This window comes from Erinaceus europaeus, chromosome 23 (genome assembly GCF_950295315.1).
Source record: "Erinaceus europaeus chromosome 23, mEriEur2.1, whole genome shotgun sequence".
Lineage (NCBI taxonomy): Eukaryota > Metazoa > Chordata > Mammalia > Eulipotyphla > Erinaceidae > Erinaceus > Erinaceus europaeus.
The window spans coordinates 582,993-608,812 of NC_080184.1; the positions used below are offsets into that span (position 1 = coordinate 582,993).

The window sequence follows — 25,820 nt, forward strand, 5'->3', positions numbered from 1 at the left end:
GTCCTATTTTGCTGCGGGTTTGGTCGGCGGCCCGAGTGTTGCCCCGCCCCCCGCGCTCGCAGGGCGGCGGCCGGTGCGGGGCGCGCGAGGCGTCGGAACCTTCCGTGTCCCGGGTGCTCGCGCTGCCCGGGCCTCTTTTGGTGCCGGATCCCTGAGCCCGGAGCGCCGAGGCCGCCGGACCGCGCCGAGGTTGTCTGAAGGCCGAGGCCAAGATGGCTGCGCCCTCGGGTGAGCGCTGCCGCGGGGCCGGGGACCGACACCCCGGGCTGGTCCGGATAGGGGGGCATTGAGGCTGGCGGGGGCCCCAGCGACAGGCACCCCCGCAGCTGGGGGACAGTGAGGTCGGAGCGGTGATTCCAAACACAGCGACCCCCCGGGCTGGAGGGGGACCCCAATGGGCGGCCACCCCGCGGCTCGTCCTCCGGGCTGGGGCACCCCCGGGCGCCCGGAGGCGGAGGGGTGAAGCGGCGACCCCAGCTGCCCCTTTGCTTCTCCTCAGCTCCCGGCATGCTGCGCGCGCTGCTGGCCCTGCGGTGAGTCCCGGGGCGGGGCCAGCCAGGGAGGGGCGGGGCTACCACCGACGGGGCGGGGCCAGGTGCGAGGGCGGGTCCTGTTAGTGGGCGGGGGGGGGGCAGGTGGCATCGGGGGCGGGACTATCACCGACGGGGCGGGGCCAGCCAGGGAGGGGCGGGGCTACCACCGACGGGGCGGGGCCAGCCAGGGAGGGGTTGGGCTACCACCGACGGGGCGGGGCCAGGTGCGAGGGCAGGTCCTGTTAGTGGGCGGGGGGGGGGCAGGTGGCATCGGGGGCGGGGCTACCACCGACGGGGCGGGGCCAGCCAGGGAGGGGCGGGGCTACCACCGACGGGGCGGGGCCAGCCAGGGAGGGGCGGGGCTACCACCGACGGGGCGGGGCCAGGTGCGAGGGCGGGTCCTGTTAGTGGGCGGGGGGGGGGCAGGTGGCATCGGGGGCGGGGCTACCACCGACGGGGCGGGGCCAGCCAGGGAGGGGCGGGGCTACCACCGACGGGGCGGGGCTAGGTGCGAGGGCGGGTCCTGTTAGTGGGGGGGAGCAGGTGGCATCTGGGGCGGGGCTACCACCAGCGGGGCCAGGTGCGAGGGCGGGTCCTGTTAGTGGGCGGGGGTGGGCAGGTGGCATCGGGGGCGGGGCTACCACTGATGGGGCGGGGCCGGCTACCGCGGGGAGGGGCTAGGTGCGAGGGCGGGTCCTGTTAGGGGGGGCAGGTGGCATCGGGGGCGGGGCTACCACCGACGGGGCGGGGCCAGGTGCGAGGGCGGGTCCTGTTAGTGGGCGGGGGGGGGGCAGGTGGCATCGGGGGCGGGGCTACCACCGACGGGGCGGGGCCAGCCAGGGAGGGGCGGGGCTACCACCGACGGGGCGGGGCCAGCCAGGGAGGGGCGGGGCTACCACCGACGGGGCGGGGCTAGGTGCGAGGGCGGGTCCTGTTAGTGGGGGGGAGCAGGTGGCATCTGGGGCGGGGCTACCACCAGCGGGGCCAGGTGCGAGGGCGGGTCCTGTTAGTGGGCGGGGGTGGGCAGGTGGCATCGGGGGCGGGGCTACCACTGATGGGGCGGGGCCGGCTACCGTGGGGAGGGGCTAGGTGCGAGGGCGGGTCCTGTTAGTGGGCGGCGCCAGGTGGTATCTGGGGCGGGTAGGTTCATAACGGGGCGGGGCCTGTGTAAGGGGGCGGGGCAAGTTGTCTTGTTTTTAAACTGACTTAAAAATGTTTTTTCCCTTTTGTTGCCTTTTTTTTTAAATTGTTGTAGTTGATGTACTCGTTGTCGGATAGGACAGAGAGAAATGGAGAGAGGAGGGAAGACAGAGAGGGGGAGAGAAAGACACCTGCAGACCTGGTTCACCGCCTGGGAAGTGAGAAGCGACTCCCCTGCAGGTGGGGAGCCGGGGGCTCGAACCAGGATTCTCACGCCGGGGTCCTTAGGTCCTTGTGCTTTGCGCCAGGTGCGCTGAACCCGCTGCGCTACCGCCCGACCCCCTCACACTGGCTTTCTAAATACTTTAATTTCATTACTTACTGGATAGAGACAGCAAGAAAGGAGAGGAGAGGAGGGAGACAGATAGAGTCACACAGAGACACCTGTAGTCGTGCTTCACCACAGGGGAAGCTTTCCAGCTGCAGATGGGGACCAGGGCTCGAAACCACTTTCTTGTGTATGGGAACTGGTGTGCGACCACCACCACCACCACCACCACCACCCCCGGCCGATTATTATTTCTTTATAGTATTTTTTTTTTCCAGAGCACTGTTCCACTCTGGTTTATGGTGGTGTGGGGTATTGAACCTGGGACTACAAAGCCTCAGGCATGAGAGTCTCCACATAACCATTATGCTATCTACACACTCCAATTAGTTTGTTTTGTTTAAAAAAGATTTTACTTATTTATGAGAAAGATAGGAGAGAGACAAAGAACCAGACATCATTCTAGCACATGTGCTGCCAGGGATTGAACTCTGGACCTCATGCCTGAGAATCAAATGCTTTATCCATTGTGCCACCTCCTGGACCACTCCCCCAATTAGTTTTTAAGGGTATTTATGGTGAGGGTGTCCAGAGCCGCACTCCAGCTGGTGCCTGTCTGCAAGGCTCAGCGATCAATAAGCGGGTTGATCGACTGGCTGGTTGGTTTCGGCGGGGAGAGGTGGGAGAGAAGCAGAACAGCACTCTGGGGCAGGAGTGCTCGGGGATCGAACCCAGGACCTCGGCCTCACCCCCAGCGCTCAGCTTCCACGGGCCATTTGCTGGGACAGAGACTTCTGGGGGGGAGGCCTGAGGTCCCCGTGTCCCCCTGTCCACGGAGGCCCGTGCAGCCCCTGGTCAGGCCAGGTCAGCATGGCTGTCCCCTTGTCACTGGCCTCTGGCCTCAGGCCCGGCCCGGGCACCTCCCTGGCCCCTCGTCACATAGTCTCTGTCCACAGCCCCGGCCTGGGTGCCCGCCTGCCGGCACGAGGAGTCCAGCACGGCGCCCCCAGTGCAAGCGCAGGCCCCAGCAGGTGAGGCCTCTGGGGTGTCGGGGGGGCTGCCAAACCCCCCCCACGTGCCCGGGGGCTGTGGATCGATGCCACTGGTCACTTACCCGACTGTCCCCCCAGCATCCAGCCCTCCGGAGCCGCGCTCCCCAGCAGCCGCGCTGAGTATGTGGTGGCCAAGTTGGACGACCTGGTCAACTGGGCTCGCCGGGTGAGCGCCCCAACACCCCACCCCCCAGCTCGCTCCTCTCAGAACAGGATTCTCTCAGAAATGACATGGTCTGGGGCTTGGGAGATGGCACAGGAGTTCTGCAAAAGCCTCCCTGCCTGAGGTTCGGAGGCCCCAGGTTCAGTCCCCAGCACCAGGGCTCCGCAGGGCTCTGGGGAAAGACAGGCGTGAAACAGCCTGATTCCGGCCAGGCGGCGGCTCATACATGTGGCCGTGTGTGAGGACTCGGGCTCGAGCCCGCCCCACCTGCAGGGCCAGGTGTCTCTGCCTCCGTGGTCTTTCTTTCGGCCTTCCTTTCTTTTTAGAAAGGAGAAGAGAGAGAGAGAGAACCAGACATCACTCTGGCACATGTGCTGCCAGGGATCGAATTCGACCTCGTGCCTGAGAGTCTGATGTTTTATCCATTGCGCCATCTCCCAGACCACTCCAGGCTCTTTCTTTGTTGGATCGAGACAGTCAGAAATCAAGAGGGGGGAGTCAGGCGGTGGCGCAGCGGGTTGACCGCATGGGGCGTGAAGCACAAGGACCCGCGGTGTAAGGATCCCGGTTCGAGCCCCCGGCTCCCCACCTGCAGGGGAGTCGCTTCCCAGGCGGTGAAGCAGGTCTGCAGGTGTCTGTCTTTCTCTCTCCCTCTCTGTCTTTTCTCTCCTCTCTCCATCGTATCCAACAGCAACATCAACAACAATAATAGTTACAACAATAAAACAACAAGGGGAACAAAACGGAATAAATATTTAAAAAAAGAAAGAAAGCAAGAGGGAAGGCAGAGACAAGAGCCCTGCAGCCCTCCGTCGCCACTTGCACGACTTTCTTCCTGCAGGTGGGGACTGGGGGCTCGAACCTGAGTCTTGTGCATTGTCACAGGTGCACTCAGCCAGCTGTTCCACCGCCTGGCCTCCTCGTATCGATTTCTCGCCCCAAAACGAAAAAGAAAAACAAAACAAAAAACCCCAGACACTGAACTCTGCCCAGCTGGTTCAGCCTGTATCTTTTATCTCCTCTGTTTTCTGAATTGCAGAGCTGGGTCTCACACGGGATTTCCCTGCTTCTCAGCTGCCTTTTCTGAAGTGTGTGGTGGTGGCGGGGGGGAGGGGGGGGGACGGACACCCAAACGTGGGGAGAGCTTCCTCCCTCACCTCATGGCTCAGGGCTTAGAGCTGGCCCGGTGCCTTCCTGGCGAGCTTCTCCCTGACCTTCCCTGCTGACCGGACAGGCAGCTGAGGACAGCCTCCCCGCCCCCGCGGGGCTGCAGGGACAGAGGCCCCTTTCAGAGGACAGTGCCCCACTGTCAGCTTGCCCCAGCTCTGCCCCGTCAGCCCTGGCTGATGGTGGTGCTGGGATGGAACCCGGGGCCTCAGCCTCGGGCGAAAGCCACTGTACTGTCTCCCCCGCCCTCAACTCCTGTCTCCACTAACATAGGAGAGAAACAGTGGATCCTTGTGCAGGCGCCGAGCCCAGCAGTGCCCTGGTGGCAGTGAGCTGCTGAGAGCGAGCAGAAGAGGGAGCGGAGAGCCAGAGACCCGCTGAGAAGGAGATGGAGGGAGCAGGGGAGGGAGCCAGAGACCCGCTGAGAGAGACAGACAGGTCAAGATGGAGGGAGCAGGGGAGGGAGCGGAGAGCTGCGGGGATCAGCCCTGGAGTCCTGGGCTCTCTGCTCTCCCTGGCGGGCCGAGGTGCGCCCCGCGGTGACCGGCTCCTGTGCCGGCCCCGCGCAGAGCTCCATGTGGCCCATGACCTTTGGCCTGGCGTGCTGTGCCGTGGAGATGATGCACATGGCGGCCCCACGCTACGACATGGACCGCTTCGGGGTGGTGTTCCGCGCCAGCCCCCGCCAGGCCGACGTCATGATCGTGGCGGGCACGCTCACCAACAAGATGGCACCTGCACTGCGCAAGGTGGGTCCCCGGGTCCGCCGGGCTCTGCCCCCTCGCCCCCGCCTCTGCCCCTGCCCCTGCCCCAGGCACCGTGCTCTGCCTTGCAGGTGTACGACCAGATGCCCGAGCCGCGCTACGTCGTGTCCATGGGCAGGTGAGTGGCCTGCTCCCTGCCGCTCTGCGCAGGTGCGAGCGCCCAGCTTCTGGGCTCCCTGGGGGCGCCCCCTGTCTTCGCCGTCTGCCGGGTCTGCTGGGCCGGGCAGCCCTTCCAGCCCTCACCCCTCCACCCCTCACGCAGCTGCGCCAACGGAGGCGGCTACTACCACTACTCCTACTCGGTGGTGCGGGGCTGTGACCGCATCGTGCCCGTGGACATTTACGTGCCAGGTAAGGCGCCCGGGGTGAGGCCTGAGCAGGGCTGGGGTCCTTGTGAGGGGCAGGCGGCAAGGACGGGATTCAGAGCGGGGCACCCCCGCCCGCCCGCCTGCCCGCAGGCTGCCCCCCCACGGCGGAGGCGCTTCTCTACGGGATCCTGCAGCTGCAGAAGAAGATCAAGCGCGAGAAGCGGCTGAGCATCTGGTACCGGCGGTGACTGCCCGAGCCCCGCACCCCGCACCCCGCACCCCGCAGGCAATAAAGCCCAGAACCCAGCCGCGGCCTCTGCGTGTTTGGGGGCCCGTGCCCACCTCGTTTCTGGGCTCCTGGGGGCGCGGCTAGACGTGAGCGAGCTCACAGGCTTCCTTGGGGGACCCCACCCCACTTCTGGGGGCCACCCTCTGCACCCAGGAAGGACGGCGTAGGGAGGCCTCAGTGGGGTGACATCCTTTATTGGGGACCCCGGGCCCAGGCCACCTCTGCAGCCCGACGAAGGTGGGAGACCCAGGCGCTATTGGGGCGCCCCCGGCGCGGTGGGGGTGCGGACCACCCGGGGCACCAGCAGGCGCGTGCATGCGTAGTAGCGGCAGCTGGCGGGCGGCCTCAGTTCCATCTCGCGCCACGTGACGTCCTCGCGCCTGAAGCCGGCGGCCAACAGTGCGGGCAGCTGCGTCTCCTGGGGGGGGGGCTCGGGGTCAGCGGGGTCACCGGGCTGGGGGTCCCCGGACTCAGCCCGCGGCCGCCCCGCCCCACACCTCGAACATGGTGCTGAGGTCCGAGTACTTGGTTCTCATGAGCTCGCCCCAGGACGTGAGGTTGCAGTAGGTGAGCGCGCCCCCTGGCCTGAGCAGGCGCAAGGCGTGGGCCTGGGGGCAGGGGGTCACGGGCGCAGGGGTCAGTGGGGTGGAGGGCAATGGGGGCAGGGGTGGCCAGTGGGGGCCCCAACCCGCCAGACGCCCCCTCACCCGGATGAAGTCGAACTGGTGTGTGTGCAGGGTCTCCTCCGAGAGCGGGTACGTGTCGTACAGGATGCCTGGGGGGGCAGTGACCCCGGGCCCTGGCCCTTCACCCCGAGACCCCGGGCCCTGGCCCTTCACCCCGAGACCCCGGGCCCTGGCCCCTTCACCCCGAGACCCCGGGCCCTGGCCCTTCACCCGAGACCCCGGGCCCTGGCCCGTCACCCGAGACCCCGGGCCCTGGCCCTTCACCCCGAGACCCCGGGCCCTGGCCCTTCACCCCGAGACCCCGGGCCCTGGCCCGTCACCCGAGACCCCGGGCCCTGGCCCTTCACCCCGAGACCCCGGGCCCTGGCCCGTCACCCGAGACCCCGGGCCCTGCCCTCGCCTCCCGAGGTTGACAGCCCCCCACAAGCTGGGCTAGGGAGCTGGCAGCACCGCGGGGGCCCCCCTCACCATCAAAGTGTCCATCAGGCAGGGTGGGGGCGACCTCCTCCCACAGGCCCTTCAGGGGGACCACCTGGGATAGCCGAGGAGAGCAAAGGTTTAGGGGCCCCAGGCCGGGCCACCCCACCCCCCTGACCCCCCAGACCCCGTGGGCGGCGGCACCTTGTGGGGCTGATCCCGCGCCCAGGCTTGCAGCCTCTGGAAGACGCCCTGGTTGCACTCGATGATCCAGTGCTCCTCTACACCAGCTGCCTGCAGGCGCGTCGCTGCGATCCCTAGGCCAAAGCCCACCTCCAGCACGCGGCCGCCTGCGGGCAGGGGCGGGGCTGAGGGCGAGGGGCGGGGTCTCTGCGGGCAGGGGCGGGGTCTCTGCGGGCGAGGGGCGGGGCCCTCTGCGGGCAGGGGCGGGGCTGAGGGCGGGGTCTCTGCGGGCGAGGGCGGGGCCGTGCATGTGGAGGCGGCACTAGGCAGCGGGGAGAGACTAGGGGCTGGGGCACGGGAGGCCGCGGGGAGGCCACGGGGCGTGGCGGGCACTGACCCACACTGAGCCGCCGGCCCCGCAGCCCGCAAGTGGGGGGGTGTCAGGCGGTGGACTTTGGCCCTCTGCCCCCAGCTAATCTCTCAGGGTCAGCGCCGCTGGGGTTGCAGGCAGCCGGGCAGCAGGTGCAGTTCACACGCCCCCCCCCCACCCCCACCCCCCCCGCACTTGGGCCCGAGCCGCCCTAGCAGCTGTCCGGGGCTATTCTTAGCTGGGGGTGGGGGTGGGGGTCTTGGTCCGGGCTCAACGGCGGGGGCAGGGTCCTGCCTCCCTTCCAAGAGGAAGCTGCCAAGACTGGGGCCGCGGCTCCCCCCACGGGGGGGGGGGGCTGCAAGGATTGGGGTGGGGGTCCCGTCTCCCCACACGGGGGGCCTGCAAGGATTGGGGTGGGGCCCCCGTCTCCCCACACGGGGGGCCTGCAAGGATTGGGGTGGGGGTCCCGTCTCCCCACACGGGGGGCCTGCAAGGATTGGGGTAGGGGTCCCGGCTCCCCCGACAGGGGGCCTACAAAGATTGGGGTGGGGGTCCCGGATCCCCCCACGGGGCCTTCAAAGATTGGGGTGGGGGTCCCAGCTCCCCCCGGGGGGCCCCGCCAGACGGCGTAGGGGGCCCGGTTCCCTCCACGGGGTCCGACAGGATTCGAGTGGGGGCGCTGTGCGACCACCCCTCGCTTTGCAGTGGAGCCGTGGGCTGTGCCTCACTCCCCGTCCGCACCCCATCCCCGCTGCTGCACCCCGAGACCCTCAGGGTCGCCCCCAGGCCGCGTGCCCGCCGGTACCCCGGGCGGCGGCCGTGTCTGCCAGCGCGTGCATGTAGGGGGTCTCCCAGCGCTCCATCACCGGCTTCCCCAGGATGCGCAGCTCCGTGTCCGCCTCGTCGTAGGCGGCGGGCGCGGCCCCCCAGGCGGGGCTGCAGTCCTCCCCGGGCGCGAAGATCGGGGCGCTCATGTCGCTGCGCAGCGGCAGGTCTGCGGGTGGGCGCGGGCCTCGGCGGACCCGAGGGGGAGGCGGGGCGGGCGCGGGGCCTCGGCGGGGCGGGGCGGGGCGAGCTGTCCGGCGCCCGGGTGGCCTCTAGTGGCCAGGGCGCCTCCTCGGGCCGCGCCCCTCCCGCCTCCTCCAGGGCCTGCCCCCCACCCGACCGACCTCCGACCCCGTGCGCCCTCCCTCGGGGCCCTGGGCGCCACAGGCCTAGTTCTTTGCAAGTCCCCTCTGTGCTGGGGTGTGAGGAAGTGACCGTTAGTCGCAGAGTGGACGGTGCTGTCAGACTGGGGCCATGCGGGGGTGCTCAGGGAGACAAAGTTCTTATTTAGTTTCGTCATTATCTTTGTCACTGGATAGAGACAGCCAGAAATGGACTGGAAGAGGGTTAAGCTCAGGTGGCACAAAGCACAAGGACCGGCATAAGGATCCCGGTTCCAGCCCCGGCTCCCCACCTGCAGGGGAGTCGCTTCCCAGGCGGTGAAGCAGGTCTGCAGGTGTCTGTCTTTCTCTCCCCCTTTGTCTTCCCCTCCTCTCTCCATTTCTGTCTATCCTAGCCAACAACAACATCAATGAATCATCAAGGGCAACCAAAGAGAATAAATAAATAAATAAATAAATATTAAAAAAAGATATAGACAGGAAGGGGGAGAGAGACAGAGAGACATCTGCAGCCCTGCTTCACCACTCCTGAAGCTTTCCCCCTGCAGGTGGGGGCTGGGGGCTCAAACCCAGGTCCTGCGCACTGTAATGTGTGTGCCTCCTCCCATTAATAGAAAACCCCACAGCTTTTTTTTTTTTTTTTTTCTTGAGAAAGTGAAATAGCTCAGTCTGGGAACCGGGACTTGGGTCCCGCTTCCGGCGCTTAGAGCGATTTTGGTGCTACAGGTCCCTTTCACTCTCTGCTTGTTTGTAGAAAGGAAAAAAAGAAACACAACAGAAACATTAGATTGTAGGGGTGGACATCGAGCTTGCTAGGCTGGGCGGCCTCGCCAAACACACACAGGGCCAGTTCAAGGCCCATCAGAGGACCTGCAACGCTGGGGGGGATCACTCAGCTGCTGTGGTGTCGCTCTGTTCACTCTCTTCCTGGCTGCGCGCCTCTGTCTCGCTCTCTCCCATGTCCTGTAATCACATAGCAGGAAGCTATCCACTGCCCAGCCATTGCCCGCCTCCCCCAGGCGTGGGCTGTGATCAGGGGATCTTGTGTCCTGGAACGTCTGGGCCGGGAGCGCCCGCAGGCGTTTCTGGGGCACATGCACCTGCTGCCTCTTGCCCTGAGTGTGAGCCTAAGGTTTTTATTTATTTATTTTATTTTATTATTAGGGAGAGACAGAAACTGTGTGGCCATAGAGAAGGAGGGACAGAGACACCTGTTTCATTGTGAAGCTTTCCCCCTCCTGGTAGGGGCTCAGGGGTTGGACACCGTTGTTGAACACTGCGATATTTGTGCTTAACTAACCAGGTGTGCCACCACCCGGCCCACCGCTTCCTTTTGAAATGACTGCTTCTGGGCTTGGACAAACAGCTCCATGTTTCTACAAAACAGTTTTATTTATTAGACACAGAGAGAAATCAAGAGCCAGAGAGGGAGAGAGACACCATCAGCGCTGCTTCACCACTCCTGAAGCTTCCCCCCTGTAGGTGGGGACCGGGGGCTAGAACCCCGGGCCTTGTGCACTGTAATGTGTGTTAACCTGGTCTCTGTCTGTCTCTCTCACCAGAGCCCCGGTCAGCTCGGGCTTGTGGTGTGAAGGTTAAACCTGGCTGGGACTTTGAAGCCTCAGGCAAGAGAGTCTGTTTGCATAACCATTATGTAACTACTCTCTCTTCTTTTTAAAAAATATCTATTCCCTTTGTTGCCCTTGCTTTATTGTTGTCATCGTTGTTGGACAGGACAGAGAGAAATGGAGAGAGGAGGGGAAGACAGAGAGGGGGAGAGAAAGACAGACACCTGCAGACCTGCTTCACCGCCTGGGAAGCGACTCCCCTGCAGGCGGGGAGCCGGGGGCTCGAACCGGGACCCTTCGGCCGGTCCTTGCGCTTTGCGCCACGTGCCCTTAACCCTCTGCGCTACCGGCTGATTCCCTCTTTTTCTCTCTTATCCAGAGCCCTAGTCAGCTCTGGCTTCTGGTGGTGCAGGGGATTGAACCCGGGACGTTGGAGGCTCAGGCGTGAGAGTCTCTTTGCAAAAGCCTTGGGTGTCGTCTCCCTGGCCCATAAATAAAAGTCTTTTTTAAAAAGCAGAATCAAGGGGCCGAGTGGTGGTCTACCTGGTTAAGTGCTCACATTACAGTGTACCAGAACCCCGGGTTCGAGCCCCTGGTCCCCACTCAGGGCTGCAGGTATCTCTTGTCTCTCTCCCTCTCTATCACGCACTTTCCTCTCGATTTCTGGCTGTCTTTATCCAATAAAGAAAGATTTAAAAAAATTAAGGAAAAAGACTATAAAGCAGAGTCCGGTGCTGGGCGTGTGGACAGCGCGGTGCTCCTTGGGGCTGACTGACCCACGCAGGGGAGCAGCCGGCGCCCACCGCGCCTCGGGGACAGGCTGTAAGTGCTGGGAGCACCGAGCGCCGGTCTCGGAGCCCGGGGCGCGCATGCGCCGCCCTGCGTTTCCCCCCACGCCCAGGCAGAGGGGCGGGGCGGGGCGGGGCGGGGCGGTGGGGCCTCGTCGGGTGCGGACTCCATTTCCCAGAGTGCTCTGCGTCGGCTGGACTCCAACTCCCAGCGTGCCCCGGGCTGGGAGCCGGGCCGCGGAGTGCGCGCCGCTCGCCGGCATGCTGCCCCTGGCCCCGCCTCCAGAGGCCCCGTATCTGCGTGCGTCGTGCGTGCGCGCGTGCGTGCGTGCGTGCGCAGGGCGCGGCGCGGGGCGGCGCGGTGACCGTTGGCGCTGAGGGAGGAGGCCGCGGCGCCGCCGTTGCGCAGATCCGGGCGCGGCAGAGGAGCGGGCGCCGGGCCGCGGACCTTCCGGAGGCGCAGCGGGAGCCAGCGGGGCCCGGACGCCGCCGCCATGAACAACGCGGGCGCCGACGAGATCGGGTGAGGACGCGGCCCGTCTCAAGGTCACGCCACCGGCCCCGGGCCAGAGGGGGCCCGTCGCGGCCGGCCGGAGGGGCTGACGGTCGAGGCGCTGAGGGCCGGGGGCGGCTGAGGGACCGGGGCGCCCGCTCGGGGCGAGAGGCCGGGTCTGGGGCGCCGGTGTCCGCGCGGCCGCGCCTCGGGCTGGGGGACCCGACGGTGTCCGGGCTCGGCGTCCCCGAGAGGGAGACTCCGGGGTCGCGGGCAGTGGCCGCCCCACACGCCCTCAGGGGACCCCGAGCCACGCCGCCCCCGCGCCCGCCGGCGGGAGACCCCGTGGGAGTCGCGGGTTCGGGGCGCACGTGGCCCCGCGCGGGCGGAGGCGCAGCACCCGGGGGCTCCCCGGAAACGGCGGTCCCGGCACAGGGACGCTCGGACGCGGGGACCCCAGACTCGGACCCGGGGACCCCAGACTCGGACCCGGGGACCCCCAGACTCAGACCCAGGGACCCCAGAATCAGACCCGGGGACCCCAGACTCGGACCCGGGGACCCCAGACACACACCCGGGGACCCCCAGACTCGGACCCGGGGACCCCCAGACTCGGACCCGGGGACCCCAGACTCGGACCCGGGGACCCCAGACTCGGACCCGGGGACCCCAGACTCGGACCCGGGGACCCCAGACTCGGACCCGGGGACCCCAGACTCGGACCCGGGGACCCCCAGAATCAGACCCGGGGACCCCCAGACTCGGACCCGGGGACCCCCAGACTCGGACCCGGGGACCCCAGACACACACCCGGGGACCCCAGACTCGGACCCGGGGACCCCCAGAATCAGACCCGGGGACCCCAGACTCGGACCCGGGGACCCCAGACACAGACCCGGGGACCCCAGACTCGGACCCGGGGACCCCAGACTCGGACCCGGGGACCCCAGACTCGGACCCGGGGACCCTCAGACACGGACCCGGGGACCCCCAGACTCGGACCCGGGGACCCCAGACTCGGACCCGGGGACCCCCAGACTCAGACCCGGGGACCCCAGACACAGACCCGGGGACCCAAGACACAGACCCGGGGACCCCCAGACACAGACCCGGGGACCCCCAGACACAGACCCGGGGACCCCCAGACTCGGACCCGGGGACCCCCAGACTCGGACCCGGGGACCCCCAGACTCGGACCCGGGGACCCCCAGACTCGGACCCGGGGACCCCAGACTCGGACCCGGGGACCCCAGACTCGGACCCGGGGACCCCCAGACACAGACCCGGGGACCCCCAGACACAGACCCGGGGACCCCAGACACAGACCCAGGGACCCCCAGACACAGACCCGGGGACCCCAGACTCGGACCCGGGGACCCCAGACTCGGACCCGGGGACCCCAGACTCGGACCCGGGGACCCTCAGACACGGACCCGGGGACCCCCAGACTCGGACCCGGGGACCCCAGACACACACCCGGGGACCCCAGACTCGGACCCGGGACCCCAGACTCGGACCCGGGGACCCCCAGACTCGGACCCGGGGACCCCCAGACACTGACCCGGGGACCCCCAGACACTGACCCGGAGACCCCCAGACTCGGACCCGGGGACCCCAGACTCGGACCCGGGGACCCCAGAATCAGACCCGGGGACCCCCAGACTCGGACCCGGGGACCCCAGACTCGGACCCGGGGACCCCAGACACACACCCGGGGACCCCAGACTCGGACCCGGGGACCCCCAGAATCAGACCCGGGGACCCCAGACTCGGACCCGGGGACCCCCAGAATCAGACCCGGGGACCCCAGACTCGGACCCGGGGACCCCAGACTCGGACCCGGGGACCCCCAGAATCAGACCCGGGGACCCCAGACTCGGACCCGGGGACCCCAGACTCGGACCCGGGGACCCCCAGACTCGGACCCGGGGACCCCCAGACACTGACCCGGGGACCCCCAGACACTGACCCGGGGACCCCCAGACTCGGACCCGGGGACCCCCAGACACTGACCCGGGGACCCCAGACTCAGACCCGGGGACCCCCAGACTCGGACCCGGGGACCCCCAGACTCGGACCCGGGGACCCCCAGACTCGGACCCGGGGACCCCCAGACACTGACCCGGGGACCCCCAGACTCGGACCCGGGGACCCCAGACTCGGACCCGGGGACCCCAGACTCGGACCCGGGGACCCCAGACTCGGACCCGGGGACCCCCAGAATCAGACCCGGGGACCCCCAGACTCGGACCCGGGGACCCCCAGACTCAGACCCGGGGACCCCAGACTCGGACCCGGAGACCCCCAGACACAGACCCGGGGACCCCAGACTCGGACCCGGGGACCCCCAGACACTGACCCGGGGACCCCAGACTCGGACCCGGGGACCCCAGACACACACCCGGGGACCCCCAGACTCGGACCCGGGGACCCCCAGACTCGGACCCGGGGACCCCCAGACACTGACCCGGGGACCCCAGACTCGGACCCGGGGACCCCAGACTCGGACCCGGGGACCCCAGACTCGGACCCGGGGACCCCAGACTCGGACCCGGGGACCCCGGACTCGGACCCGGGGACCCCGGACTCGGACCCGGGGACCCCCAGACTCAGACCCAGGGACCCCCAGACACAGACCCGGGGACCCCAGACTCGGACCCGGGGACCCCCAGACTCGGACCCGGGGACCCCCAGACACAGACACAGGGACCCCAGACTCAGACCCGGGGACCCCCAGACTCGGACCCGGGGACCCCCAGAATCAGACCCGGGGACCCCAGACTCGGACCCGGGGACCCCAGACTCGGACGCGGGGACCCCCAGAATCAGACCCGGGGACCCCCAGACTCAGACCCGGGGACCCCAGACTCGGACCCGGGGACCCCAGACTCGGACCCGGGGACCCCAGACTCGGACCCGGGGACCCCCAGACTCGGACCCGGGGACCCCAGACACAGACCCGGGGACCCCAGACTCGGACCCGGGGACCCCCAGACTCGGACCCGGGGACCCCAGACTCGGACCCGGGGACCCCAGACTCAGACCCGGGGACCCCAGACTCGGACCCGGGGACCCCCAGACTCGGACCCGGGGACCCCAGACTCGGACCCGGGGACCCCAGACTCGGACCCGGGGACCCCAGACTCGGACCCGGGGACCCCAGACTCGGACCCGGGGACCCCAGACTCGGACCCGGGGACCCCCAGAATCAGACCCGGGGACCCCCAGACTCGGACCCGGGGACCCCCAGACTCGGACCCGGGGACCCCAGACACACACCCGGGGACCCCAGACTCGGACCCGGGGACCCCCAGAATCAGACCCGGGGACCCCAGACTCGGACCCGGGGACCCCAGACACAGACCCGGGGACCCCAGACTCGGACCCGGGGACCCCAGACTCGGACCCGGGGACCCCAGACTCGGACCCGGGGACCCTCAGACACGGACCCGGGGACCCCCAGACTCGGACCCGGGGACCCCAGACTCGGACCCGGGGACCCCCAGACACAGACCCGGGGACCCAAGACACAGACCCGGGGACCCCCAGACACAGACCCGGGGACCCCCAGACACAGACCCGGGGACCCCCAGACTCGGACCCGGGGACCCCCAGACTCGGACCCGGGGACCCCCAGACTCGGACCCGGGGACCCCCAGACTCGGACCCGGGGACCCCAGACTCGGACCCGGGGACCCCAGACTCGGACCCGGGGACCCCCAGACACAGACCCGGGGACCCCCAGACACAGACCCGGGGACCCCAGACACAGACCCGGGGACCCCCAGACACAGACCCGGGGACCCCAGACTCGGACCCGGGGACCCCAGACTCGGACCCGGGGACCCCAGACTCGGACCCGGGGACCCTCAGACACGGACCCGGGGACCCCCAGACTCGGACCCGGGGACCCCAGACACACACCCGGGGACCCCAGACTCGGACCCGGGACCCCAGACTCGGACCCGGGGACCCCCAGACTCGGACCCGGGGACCCCCAGACACTGACCCGGGGACCCCCAGACACTGACCCGGGGACCCCCAGACTCGGACCCGGGGACCCCAGACTCGGACCCGGGGACCCCAGAATCAGACCCGGGGACCCCCAGACTCGGACCCGGGGACCCCAGACTCGGACCCGGGGACCCCAGACACACACCCGGGGACCCCAGACTCGGACCCGGGGACCCCCAGAATCAGACCCGGGGACCCCAGACTCGGACCCGGGGACCCCCAGAATCAGACCCGGGGACCCCAGACTCGGACCCGGGGACCCCAGACTCGGACCCGGGGACCCCCAGAATCAGACCCGGGGACCCCAGACTCGGACCCGGGGACCCCAGACTCGGACCCGGGGACCCCCAGACTCGGACCCGGGGACCCCCAGACACTGACCCGGGGACCCCCAGACACTGACCCGGGGACCCCCAGACTCGGACCCGGGGACCCCCAGACACTGACCCGGGGACCCCAGACTCAGACCCGGGGACCCCCAGACTCGGACCCGGGGACCCCCAGACTCGGACCCAGGGACCCCCAGACTCGGACCCGGGGACCCCCAGACACTGACCCGGGGACCCCCAGACTCGGACCCGGGGACCCCAGACTCGGACCCGGGGACCCCAGACTCGGACCCGGGGACCCCAGACTCGGACCCGGGGACCCCCAGAATCAGACCCGGGGACCCCCAGACTCGGACCCGGGGACCCCCAGACTCAGACCCGGGGACCCCAGACTCGGACCCGGAGACCCCCAGACACAGACCCGGGGACCCCAGACTCGGACCCGGGGACCCCCAGACACTGACCCGGGGACCCCAGACTCGGACCCGGGGACCCCAGACACACACCCGGGGACCCCCAGACTCGGACCCGGGGACCCCCAGACTCGGACCCGGGGACCCCCAGACACTGACCCGGGGACCCCAGACTCGGACCCGGGGACCCCAGACTCGGACCCGGGGACCCCAGACTCGGACCCGGGGACCCCAGACTCGGACCCGGGGACCCCGGACTCGGACCCGGGGACCCCGGACTCGGACCCGGGGACCCCCAGACTCAGACCCAGGGACCCCCAGACACAGACCCGGGGACCCCAGACTCGGACCCGGGGACCCCCAGACTCGGACCCGGGGACCCCCAGACACAGACACAGGGACCCCAGACTCAGACCCGGGGACCCCCAGACTCGGACCCGGGGACCCCCAGAATCAGACCCGGGGACCCCAGACTCGGACCCGGGGACCCCAGACTCGGACGCGGGGACCCCCAGAATCAGACCCGGGGACCCCCAGACTCAGACCCGGGGACCCCAGACTCGGACCCGGGGACCCCAGACTCGGACCCGGGGACCCCAGACTCGGACCCGGGGACCCCCAGACTCGGACCCGGGGACCCCAGACACAGACCCGGGGACCCCAGACTCGGACCCGGGGACCCCCAGACTCGGACCCGGGGACCCCAGACTCGGACCCGGGGACCCCAGACTCAGACCCGGGGACCCCCAGACACAGACCCGGGGACCCCAGACTCGGACCCGGGGACCCCCAGACTCGGACCCGGGGACCCCAGACTCGGACCCGGGGACCCCCAGACACAGACCCGGGGACCCCAGACTCGGACCCGGGGACCCCAGACTCGGACCCGGGGACCCCAGACTCGGACCCGGGGACCCCAGACTCGGACCAGGGGACCCCAGACTCGGACCAGGGGACCCCAGACTCGGACCCCGGGGACCCCCAGACTCAGACCCAGGGACCCCCAGACTCGGACCCGGGGACCCCAGACTCGGACCCGGGGACCCCAGACTCGGACCCGGGGACCCCAGACACAGACACAGGGACTCCCAGACTCGGACCCGGGGACCCCCAGACTCGGACCCGGGGACCCCAGACACAGACCCGGGGACCCCAGACTCGGACCCGGGGACCCCAGACTCGGACCCGGGGACCCCAGACTCGGACCCGGGGACCCCCAGACACAGACCCGGGGACCCCCAGACACAGACCCGGGGACCCCAGACACAGACCCGGGGACCCCAGACTCGAACCCGGGGACCCCCAGACTCGGACCCGGGGACCCCAGACTCGGACCCGGGGACCCCAGACTCGGACCCGGGGACCCCCAGACACGGACCCGGGGACCCCAGACTCGGACCCGGGGACCCCCAGACACAGACCCGGGGACCCCCAGACTCGGACCCGGGGACCCCCAGACTCAGACCCGGGGACCCCAGACTCGGACCCGGGGACCCCAGACACAGACCCGGGGACCCCCAGACACTGACCCGGGGACCCCAGAATCAGTCCCGGGGACCCCCAGACTCGGACCCGGGGACCCCTGACTCAGACCCAGGGACCCCAGACACAGACACGGGGACCCCAGACACAGACACGGGGACCCCAGACACAGACACGGGGACCCCAGACTCGGACCCGGGGACCCCAGACACAGACACGGGGACCCCAGACACAGCAGATGCAGACATGGGTCCCGGTCCCCCCACCCCCCAGCAGTGCTGCAGGCCCACTTCCCCCATCCTCTCCCGCAGTACTTGATGTCTGTCTGTCTGTCTGTGTCTCACTAGAGCCCTGTTGGGTTCTGGCTTTGGCTTCTGGACAGCCCGTGCTCCAGACAAAGCAGAGTCCAGCTGTGGGGTTCCCACATCCCAGTCTACCCCAGACAAGGGGTCCCCCTTCCCCGCTGACCCCAGACACGGGGTCCCCCTTCCCCGCTGACCCCAGACACGGGGTCCCCCTTCCCCGCTGACCCCAGACACGGGGTCCCCCTTCCCCGCTGACCCCAGACACGGGGTCCCCCTTCCCCGCTGACCCCAGACACGGGGTCCCCCTTCCCCGCTGACCCCAGACACGGGGTCCCCCTTCCCCGCTGACCCCAGACACGGGGTCCCCCTTCCCCGCTGACCCCAGACACGGGGTCCCCCTTCCCCGCTGACCCCAGACAAGGGGTCCCCCTTCCCCGCTGACCCCAGACAAGGGGTCCCCCTTCCCCGCTGACCCCAGACACGGGGTCCCCCTGCCTCACTGACCCCAGACAAGGGGTCCCCCTGCCTCACTGACCCCAGACAAGGGGTCCCCCTGCCTCACTGACCCCAGACAAGGGGTCCCCCTGCCTCACTGACCCCAGACAAGGGGTCCCCCTGCCTCACTGACCCCAGACAAGGGGTCCCCCTGCCTCACTGACCCCAGACAAGGGGTCACCCTGCCTCACTGACCCCAGACAAGGGGTCCCCCTTCCTCACTGACCCCAGACACGGGGTCCCCCCTCACTGACCCCAGACACGGGGTCCCCCTTCCTCGCTGACCCCAGACACGGGGTCCCCCTTCCTCGCTGACCCCAGACACGGGGTCCCCCCTCACTGACCCCAGACACGGGGTCCCCCTTCCTCACTGACCCCAGACAAGGGGTCCCCCTGCCTCACTGACCCCAGACAAGGGGTCCCCCTGCCTCACTGACCCCAGACACGGGGTCCCCCCACACTGACCCCAGACAAGGGGTCCCCCTTCCCCGCTGACCCCAGACACGGGGTCCCCCTTCCCCGCTGACCCCAGACACGGGGTCCCCCTTCCCCGCTGACCCCAGACACGGGGTCCCCCTTCCCCGCTGACCCCAGACACGGGGTCCCCCTTCCCCGCTGACCCCAGACACGGGGTCCCCCTTCCCCGCTGACCCCAGACACGGGGTCCCCCTTCCCCGCTGACCCCAGACACGGGGTCCCCCTTCCCCGCTGACCCCAGACACGGGGTCCCCCTTCCCCGCTGACCCCAGACAAGGGGTCCCCCTTCCCCGCTGACCCCAGACAAGGGGTCCCCCTTCCCCGCTGACCCCAGACACGGGGTCCCCCTGCCTCGCTGACCCCAGACAAGGGGTCCCCCTGCCTCACTGACCCCAGACAAGGGGTCCCCCTGCCTCACTGACCCCAGACAAGGGGTCCCCCTGCCTCACTGACCCCAGACAAGGGGTCCCCCTGCCTCACTGACCCCAGACAAGGGGTCACCCTGCCTCACTGACCCCAGACAAGGGGTCCCCCTTCCTCACTGACCCCAGACACGGGGTCCCCCCTCACTGACCCCAGACACGGGGTCCCCCTTCCTCGCTGACCCCAGACACGGGGTCCCCCTTCCTCGCTGACCCCAGACACGGGGTCCCCCCTCACTGACCCCAGACACGGGGTCCCCCTTCCTCACTGACCCCAGACAAGGGGTCCCCCTTCCCCGCTGACCCCAGACAAGGGGTCCCCCTGCCTCACTGACCCCAGACACGGGGTCCCCCCTCACTGACCCCAGACAAGGGGTCCCCATTCCCCGCTGACCCCAGACACGGGGTCCCCCTTCCCCGCTGACCCCAGACACGGGGTCCCCCTTCCCCGCTGACCCCAGACACGGGGTCCCCCTTCCCCGCTGACCCCAGACACGGGGTCCCCCTTCCCCGCTGACCCCAGACACGGGGTCCCCCTTCCCCGCTGACCCCAGACACGGGGTCCCCCTTCCCCGCTGACCCCAGACACGGGGTCCCCCTTCCCCGCTGACCCCAGACAAGGGGTCCCCCTGCCTCACTGACCCCAGACAAGGGGTGCCCCTTCCCAACTGACAGCAGATGCAGTTCTTTTGTCCTGGGCTACCCCAGACTGGCTCCGGGGTGCCAGGACAAGGCTTGTGGGGCTCGGCTGGGCGACCGGAGCGGGGCGTGCCCGTGGGCCCCTGCAGCTCAGCTCCGTCTCCCTCCTGCAGGAAGCTGTTTGTAGGCGGCCTGGACTGGAGCACCACCCAAGGTAGGTGGCCCTGAGGGCGGGGGAGGGGTGTGTGGGGCGGGGGAGGGGGGCGGGGGCTGGCACTCATCCAGGCCGTCTGTCTGTCCGTCCGTCCGCCCGCCCGCCCGCCGCCCGAGCAGAGACACTGCGTAGCTACTTCTCCCAGTATGGCGAGGTGGTGGACTGCGTCATCATGAAAGACAAGACCACCAACCAGTCTCGGGGCTTTGGCTTCGTCAAGTTCAAGGACCCCAACTGCGTGGGCACCGTGCTGGCCAGCCGGCCGCACACGCTCGACGGACGCAACGTGAGTCCGCGGGGTGACGGGCGGGGGCGAGGGCCGAGCCGGGGGCTGCGGGTCACACCGCTGTCCTCGGGCGCCCGCAGATCGACCCCAAACCCTGCACGCCCCGGGGGATGCAGCCGGAGAGGACGCGGCCCAAGGAAGGCTGGGTAAGGACCGCCCCGCCCCGCCCCGCCCCGTGTCTGCGTGTCTGCGTGTCTGTCAGGCTGCCGTCTGGGCTCTGGGGCCGGGGCGGGGCGGCCCACTCAGCCCTCTTCTCCCTCTGCAGAAGGGACCGCGGAGCGAAAACAGCAAGTCCAACAAGATCTTCGTGGGCGGGATCCCGCACAACTGCGGGGAGACGGAGCTCAGGGAGTACTTCAAGAAGTTTGGAGTGGTGAGTGCGCCCAGCCTGCACCCGCCCCCAGCCCGCTCCCGGCCTGGCCCGCTGGCCCGCCAGGGGTGCTGAGCCCCGCTTCTCCTGCAGGTCACCGAGGTGGTGATGATCTATGACGCCGAGAAGCAGAGGCCTCGAGGTAAAAGAGCTGGAGTTCGCGGCCCCCGCCCCCTCAGATGGCAAACTATTTCGCCCTCCCGCCGCCCCGCGCCCCGCAGCGCTTTTGCACCGTACCCCACCCCCAAAATTGGTTTTTCCTTGTTTTGACTCGAGACGGACGCCCCAGTTTCCATTCCCGAGATTCGCCCCGTCCCGGTTTCTATCCACACAGCCAGTCCTCCCGGGCTCTCCCAGCCCCCAGCCTGTGCCCTGTAGGCGGCGGGGACTCCTGCCTCCCCGCACCCGAGCCGAGCCGAGCCGAGCCGGTGTCCGCCCACCCCGCACCCCTCTGGCCCGATGGTCCCGGCTAGTGCTGAAATCGGCCTCGCCCCACGTTGACCACAGCATGTGTGCCATGCTGGAGAATAGTTTGCCATTTGAAGCCTGCCCTGCCCTGCCCTCCCCTGCCCTGCCCTGCCCTGCCCTGCCCTGCCCTCCCCGTCCCCTCCGCTCCCCTCCCCTCCCCTGGTTAAGCGCGCCTCCTACTCCATGTGGATAAGCTGTTAAGCGTAGCCTAATGCGTAGCCCTGTGTTTAGCCGATACTTAAGCTGCTAGTAAGTAAGTAAGTAAGTAAGTAAGTTCTGTGACGCTGTGATTAACTGACTCTCTAGGTTTCTCTTCCCCAGGTGCTAAGTTCAGTCACACAGGTACAGGCCAGGCCAGGCCAGGCCTGCCAGCAGGAGGGACGGGCTGGCTCCACGGGGGTGTAAACGAAGTTTCCGTGTCTTTCTGTCCCGGCCGGCCCTCTGACAGACAGAAAGACAGACAGACAGACAGACAGACACGCGCTCCCGGCTTCAGGCCCACCGGCCGGGCCTTGCTCTCCTTCATGTCGGGCGGGCACCGTCCTCTCCCTTTCCGGGTTTCCACAGGGCCGGCCAGCTGCCCGCCCAGTGGGTGCGAGGGGCGCTCTCCTGGCCCGGCTGCGCCCTCCGCCCTGCCCTCCGCCCTCCTGCCCCGCCCTCGGGCCGGCGACTTTGGCGATTTATTTATGAGAGAGAGAGAGAGCGCGAGCGAGCCGGAGCCCCTCTGGGCGGGCGTGGAGCTCGGCGGCCCGAACTTCGTTTATACTGCCCCGAGCTCGCTCGCCTTGGGCCGCCCTATCTGTCCTGCGGACGGGGCCTCCTCGGGCTTCCCCAACGCGTTGGGCGAGCTCGGCGAGGCACGCACCCGCGCGCCGGGTAGCCGGGTAGCCGGGTAGCCGGGTAGCCGGGTAGCTGGGTAGCTGGGTAGCTAGACCCGGACCGACCGGGGCGGCGCTGCCAACCGCCACTCACGCTGAGGGGGAGAACCCGGGTTTCGGAAAAGCCGAGTGCGTGCCCCCACCCCGTCTCCCCACCCACCCCCGCCGCCTCCGGGCGGCCCCCTGGAGCTTTCCGGAGTTCTCCCCTGGCCCGGGCCGCCGCGCCCCGACCCCCGTCCCACCCTGCCCTTCTGCGCTCACGCGGTCGGCTTCACCGAAACCCGGGCCGATCCCTCGGCCCATATGTTCATCAGCCTGTTTTGTGTCAACGCCCTGCTACCTTGATTCACTCTTCGTCGTTGGCTAGGTTTTGGATTTATTACTTTCGAGGACGAGCAATCAGTGGACCAGGCTGTCAACATGCATTTTCACGACATCATGGGCAAAAAAGTGTGTAGTTGTAGTTTTATTTTACCTTAAGACCAAACCAAGTCTCAGGCAACCCGGTCTCCCTGGAAAGCACGGCTGCGCCCCGGGGGCGGCTGCGCCCCCAGGGCCGGGCAGGGGCAGGGGCAGGGGCGGGCAGGGCCATGGGGCCAGGCTGGGCAGGGCAGGGCAGGGCAGGGCAGGCCGGCCTCCAGGGAGATGGCTCGTTGCCTCAGGCTTGGTTTCCGCGACCACTCCTTCAGATGTCTGTCCCCGTCCCCTGCGCCCGCCCGTGCCGGAGCGGAGCGGAGCCTGGAGCCTGGAGCCTGGAGCGCTCGGCCCCAGAGAGAAAGTAACCCTTCTGAAGGATTGGTGTTGGTGCCCGGGGCCACTGGGAACGTCCCCACACGCGCTGAGAGCTGCCGTGCTCCGTGCCCTGCTCGCAGAGCAGCCAGCGGCCCCATCTTCATACTGTGTGCCGTCCCGCCCGCCCGCCCGCCCGTCCGCCCGCCCGCCCGTCCCCCCATCTTCACGGTGGGCGCCCCCGCGGCCAGAGGCAGAGAGGGAGTCGAGGGTGCGCCCCGGCCGGCCTGCCTGCCTTCCTTCCTGCCTTCCTGCCGCGCTTCGTGCTCCGTGCGTGCGTCCCGGCGCCGCAGTATGAAGATGGCGGGCGCTCTGGTTCCGATGTCACTTATTGCATGTCCGTTGACGTTGGTAGTAGCCGTAACGTAAGGTTGTCGCGCTCACCTCCTCGCCCTGCCACGAGCGAGCGAGCGAGCGAGCGGTCAGTGCGCTGCTTCCCCTAGCGGGAAGGTAAGTCCTGTCCTCCTTAGTCGTGTTTCTCAGGTATGAGCTGCCTCCGGTGCGGGGCGGGCCGGGCCGGGCCGGGGCGGGGCGGGGCGGGCGGCTCCCGGGCAGGGGCGGGGGTCCCCGGGCTCCCTCCAGGCAGGTCCCCGCGCCGAGTGTGCGGGGATGGCCTCGCCAGGCTTAGCCTCCCTGTTGTACCTGAGAAACATCTAGTAAACGCGTTAAGTGCGGGTAAGGGGCCGCCCGGCCGGCCCAGTAAGACTGAGTAGAATTAAGTACTTAGGTCTAAGTTAAGCGCTAAGTGTAGTTAAGTCACCGCGGGCGTGTCTGCAGGGCAGGGCGGCTCCGCGGCCCCCCCTGAGCGCAGCTCTCCGTCCAGGTGGAGGTTAAGCGCGCCGAGCCCCGCGACAGCAAGAGCCAGGCGCCGGGCCAGCCGGGCGCGGGCCAGTGGGGCAGCCGCGTGGTGCCCGGGGCCGCCAACGGCTGGGCAGGCCAGCCCCCGCCCACGTGGCAGCAGGGCTACGGCCCGCAAGGTGAGCGTGGAGGGACGCGGGGGGGCACCTGGGAGCCGCAGCCGGGAGGCGGGATCGGGCACTGCCGCCCCCCAGCCCAGCTGACCGCAGCCGCCCCTCCCTCCCCTCTCGCAGGAATGTGGGTGCCGGCCGGACAGGCACTTGGTAAGTGGGTGCCCGGCGGGGCGGGGCGGGTGCCCGGGGTGTGGGGCAGGACATTCAGGGCCCCCCTCCCCTCCTCTCCCCTCTCCTCCTGCAGGCGGCTACGGCCCGCCCCCCGCAGGCAGAGGTGCCCCGCCGCCACCCCCGCCCTTCGCCTCCTACATCGTGTCCACCCCCCCGGGGGGCTTCCCCCCGCCTCAGGGCTTCCCCCAGGGCTACGGTGCCCCCCCACAGTTCAGTAAGTCCGGGCTGGCGCTGGGGGGCGGCGGGGCGGGCGGGAAGCCGGCCGCCCCCAACTCGCCTCTGTCCACAGGCTTCGGCTACGGGCCCCCACCGCCGCCGCCTGACCAGTTCGCCCCTCCGGGGGTGCCCCCTCCACCGGCCACGCCCGGGGCCGCGCCGCTGGCCTTCCCGCCGCCGCCATCCCAGGCCGCCCCCGACATGAGCAAGGCCCCCACGGCGCAGCCCGACTTCCCCTACAGCCAGTACGGTGAGCGCCCCCCACCCCCCCTCCCGGCCCCTGACCCCACCCCGGCCCCTCCCAGCCGCCCTCCCGCTCGCCCTCCCGCTCACGGCCTCCCCCTCCCCACAGGTTACGGCCAGGACCTGGCGGGCTTCGGACAGGGCTTCTCGGACCCCAGCCAGCAGCCTCCCTCCTACGGGGGCCCCTCGGTGCCCGGCTCGGGCGGCCCCCCCGCCGGCGGAAGCGGCTTTGGCCGAGGGCAGAACCACAACGTGCAAGGCTTCCACCCCTACCGGCGCTAGCCCGCGGGCACTGACTGCGACAATCCGGCCGGCCGGCGGGCGGCCTGCGTGGAGGAGGCGGCGCAATAAAGCAGAGGTCACTGGTTCCAACACAGGGTCACAGTCTCCAGCTTTAATTCAACTTCAGGTTTCTTTCTCCTTCCTTTTTTTTTTTTTTTTTTTTTTTGTCCTTTTCCCCCAAGATTCCTTTCCTGAGCATTTCGTTTCCCTTTTATTGGAAACTTTTCTGTTAGAGACAAAAGACACATTTACAAATTGTGAGATTTTTAAGAGAACTTTTCTACGGCGTATCCTGGCTTTTTTAAGTTAAGCAGGGTTTCCCCGGCCGGGGCGTGAGGCGGCCCGGGCCGGCTGGAGGCGCGGGATCGGGCCAGAAACTCGGGGAGCTTCGCGGAGAACCTACTGAGTGTGTTTCGTTTTTGTTCCTTCGTTGCTTTTGCTGACGGAGCTGCGGGGCGGCTGCCGGGCCCACTGAGCCGCGCCGCCGGGGTCCCCGCTGCCAGCCCGACCCTGGTCTGAATAAAGAGACGTGCGTTTGGATTACCCGCCTGCCTGCCGTCCCTCTGTGCCCCGGCCCTGCCTCACCACGCGGCTGACTCCCCCGGGGCGGGGCAGGGTGCGGCGTCGGGGTGGGGGGGGGCAGAGAAGCAGCGGGCCCTGCCCGCCCAGAGCCCCCGGCCCCTAGACCCCGGGAGATACACCAGAGTGTCGTGCCCGCCGTCGTGGGAGGCTCTCCACCAGGAGGGCGAGGGTTCTAGCCAGTGCTGCCGCAGCCTCCCCCACGGCCTGCGCAGCTGGGGTTCGAACCTGGGCCCTCGGAGCCTCTGGCCTGACGTTCTGGCATTGGCCTCGGGGTGCACAGAGATGGGAATCGGGGGGCTGGGTGGTGGCGCACCTGCTTGACCTTGCACGCTACCGTGTGCAAAGCCCCGGGTTCGAGC

The 25,820-nt window shown here is 68.9% G+C and overlaps 3 protein-coding genes and 1 long non-coding RNA gene across 7 annotated transcripts; 2 read left to right on the forward strand and 2 right to left on the reverse strand.

Annotated features, from left to right (window-relative positions):
- The first annotated feature begins 3 nt into the window (after nucleotides 1-3).
- On the forward strand, nucleotides 4-5,761 carry NDUFS7 (NADH:ubiquinone oxidoreductase core subunit S7). 3 transcript variants are annotated; one of them, XM_060181485.1, is made up of 8 exons: nucleotides 4-228; nucleotides 500-533; nucleotides 2,907-3,032; nucleotides 3,132-3,219; nucleotides 4,953-5,132; nucleotides 5,219-5,265; nucleotides 5,410-5,498; nucleotides 5,606-5,761. In XM_060181485.1, exons 1-8 carry the CDS (start codon nucleotides 213-215, stop codon nucleotides 5,701-5,703), a joined length of 678 nt encoding a protein of 225 aa, XP_060037468.1. In that variant the 5' UTR covers nucleotides 4-212; the 3' UTR covers nucleotides 5,704-5,761. The 3 variants fall into 3 exon arrangements, with proteins under 3 accessions (XP_060037468.1, XP_016044432.1, XP_060037469.1); XM_016188946.2 differs by having other exon boundaries at nucleotides 6-228; nucleotides 2,958-3,032; XM_060181486.1 differs by lacking the exon at nucleotides 2,907-3,032 and having other exon boundaries at nucleotides 6-228.
- A 161-nt stretch (nucleotides 5,762-5,922) lies between these two features.
- Nucleotides 5,923-11,418, reverse strand: GAMT (guanidinoacetate N-methyltransferase). Its single transcript, XM_060182229.1, has 7 exons — nucleotides 10,915-11,418; nucleotides 8,206-8,497; nucleotides 7,052-7,197; nucleotides 6,899-6,962; nucleotides 6,452-6,519; nucleotides 6,242-6,352; nucleotides 5,923-6,162 (listed from the first exon to the last, which is right to left on the reverse strand). The coding sequence occupies exons 1-7, from the start codon at nucleotides 11,416-11,418 to the stop codon at nucleotides 5,998-6,000; spliced, it is 1,350 nt and encodes a 449-aa protein (XP_060038212.1). The 3' UTR covers nucleotides 5,923-5,997.
- Nucleotides 11,253-25,422, forward strand: DAZAP1 (DAZ associated protein 1). Of its 2 annotated transcripts, XM_060181493.1 has the most exons (12): nucleotides 11,253-11,445; nucleotides 20,165-20,205; nucleotides 20,325-20,491; nucleotides 20,572-20,637; nucleotides 20,757-20,864; nucleotides 20,955-21,003; nucleotides 22,575-22,657; nucleotides 23,820-23,973; nucleotides 24,088-24,117; nucleotides 24,212-24,352; nucleotides 24,428-24,604; nucleotides 24,707-25,422. In XM_060181493.1, exons 1-12 carry the CDS (start codon nucleotides 11,417-11,419, stop codon nucleotides 24,877-24,879), a joined length of 1,218 nt encoding a protein of 405 aa, XP_060037476.1. In that variant the 5' UTR covers nucleotides 11,253-11,416; the 3' UTR covers nucleotides 24,880-25,422. The 2 variants fall into 2 exon arrangements, with proteins under 2 accessions (XP_060037476.1, XP_060037477.1); XM_060181494.1 differs by lacking the exons at nucleotides 11,253-11,445; nucleotides 20,165-20,205; nucleotides 20,325-20,491; nucleotides 20,572-20,637; nucleotides 22,575-22,657 and having other exon boundaries at nucleotides 20,751-20,864.
- LOC132535513 (uncharacterized) lies at nucleotides 25,050-25,717 on the reverse strand. The gene is made up of 2 exons (XR_009547299.1): nucleotides 25,581-25,717; nucleotides 25,050-25,394 (listed from the first exon to the last, which is right to left on the reverse strand). It is a non-coding gene; the product is annotated as an uncharacterized LOC132535513 (long non-coding RNA).
- Nucleotides 25,718-25,820: the final 103 nt, after the last annotated feature.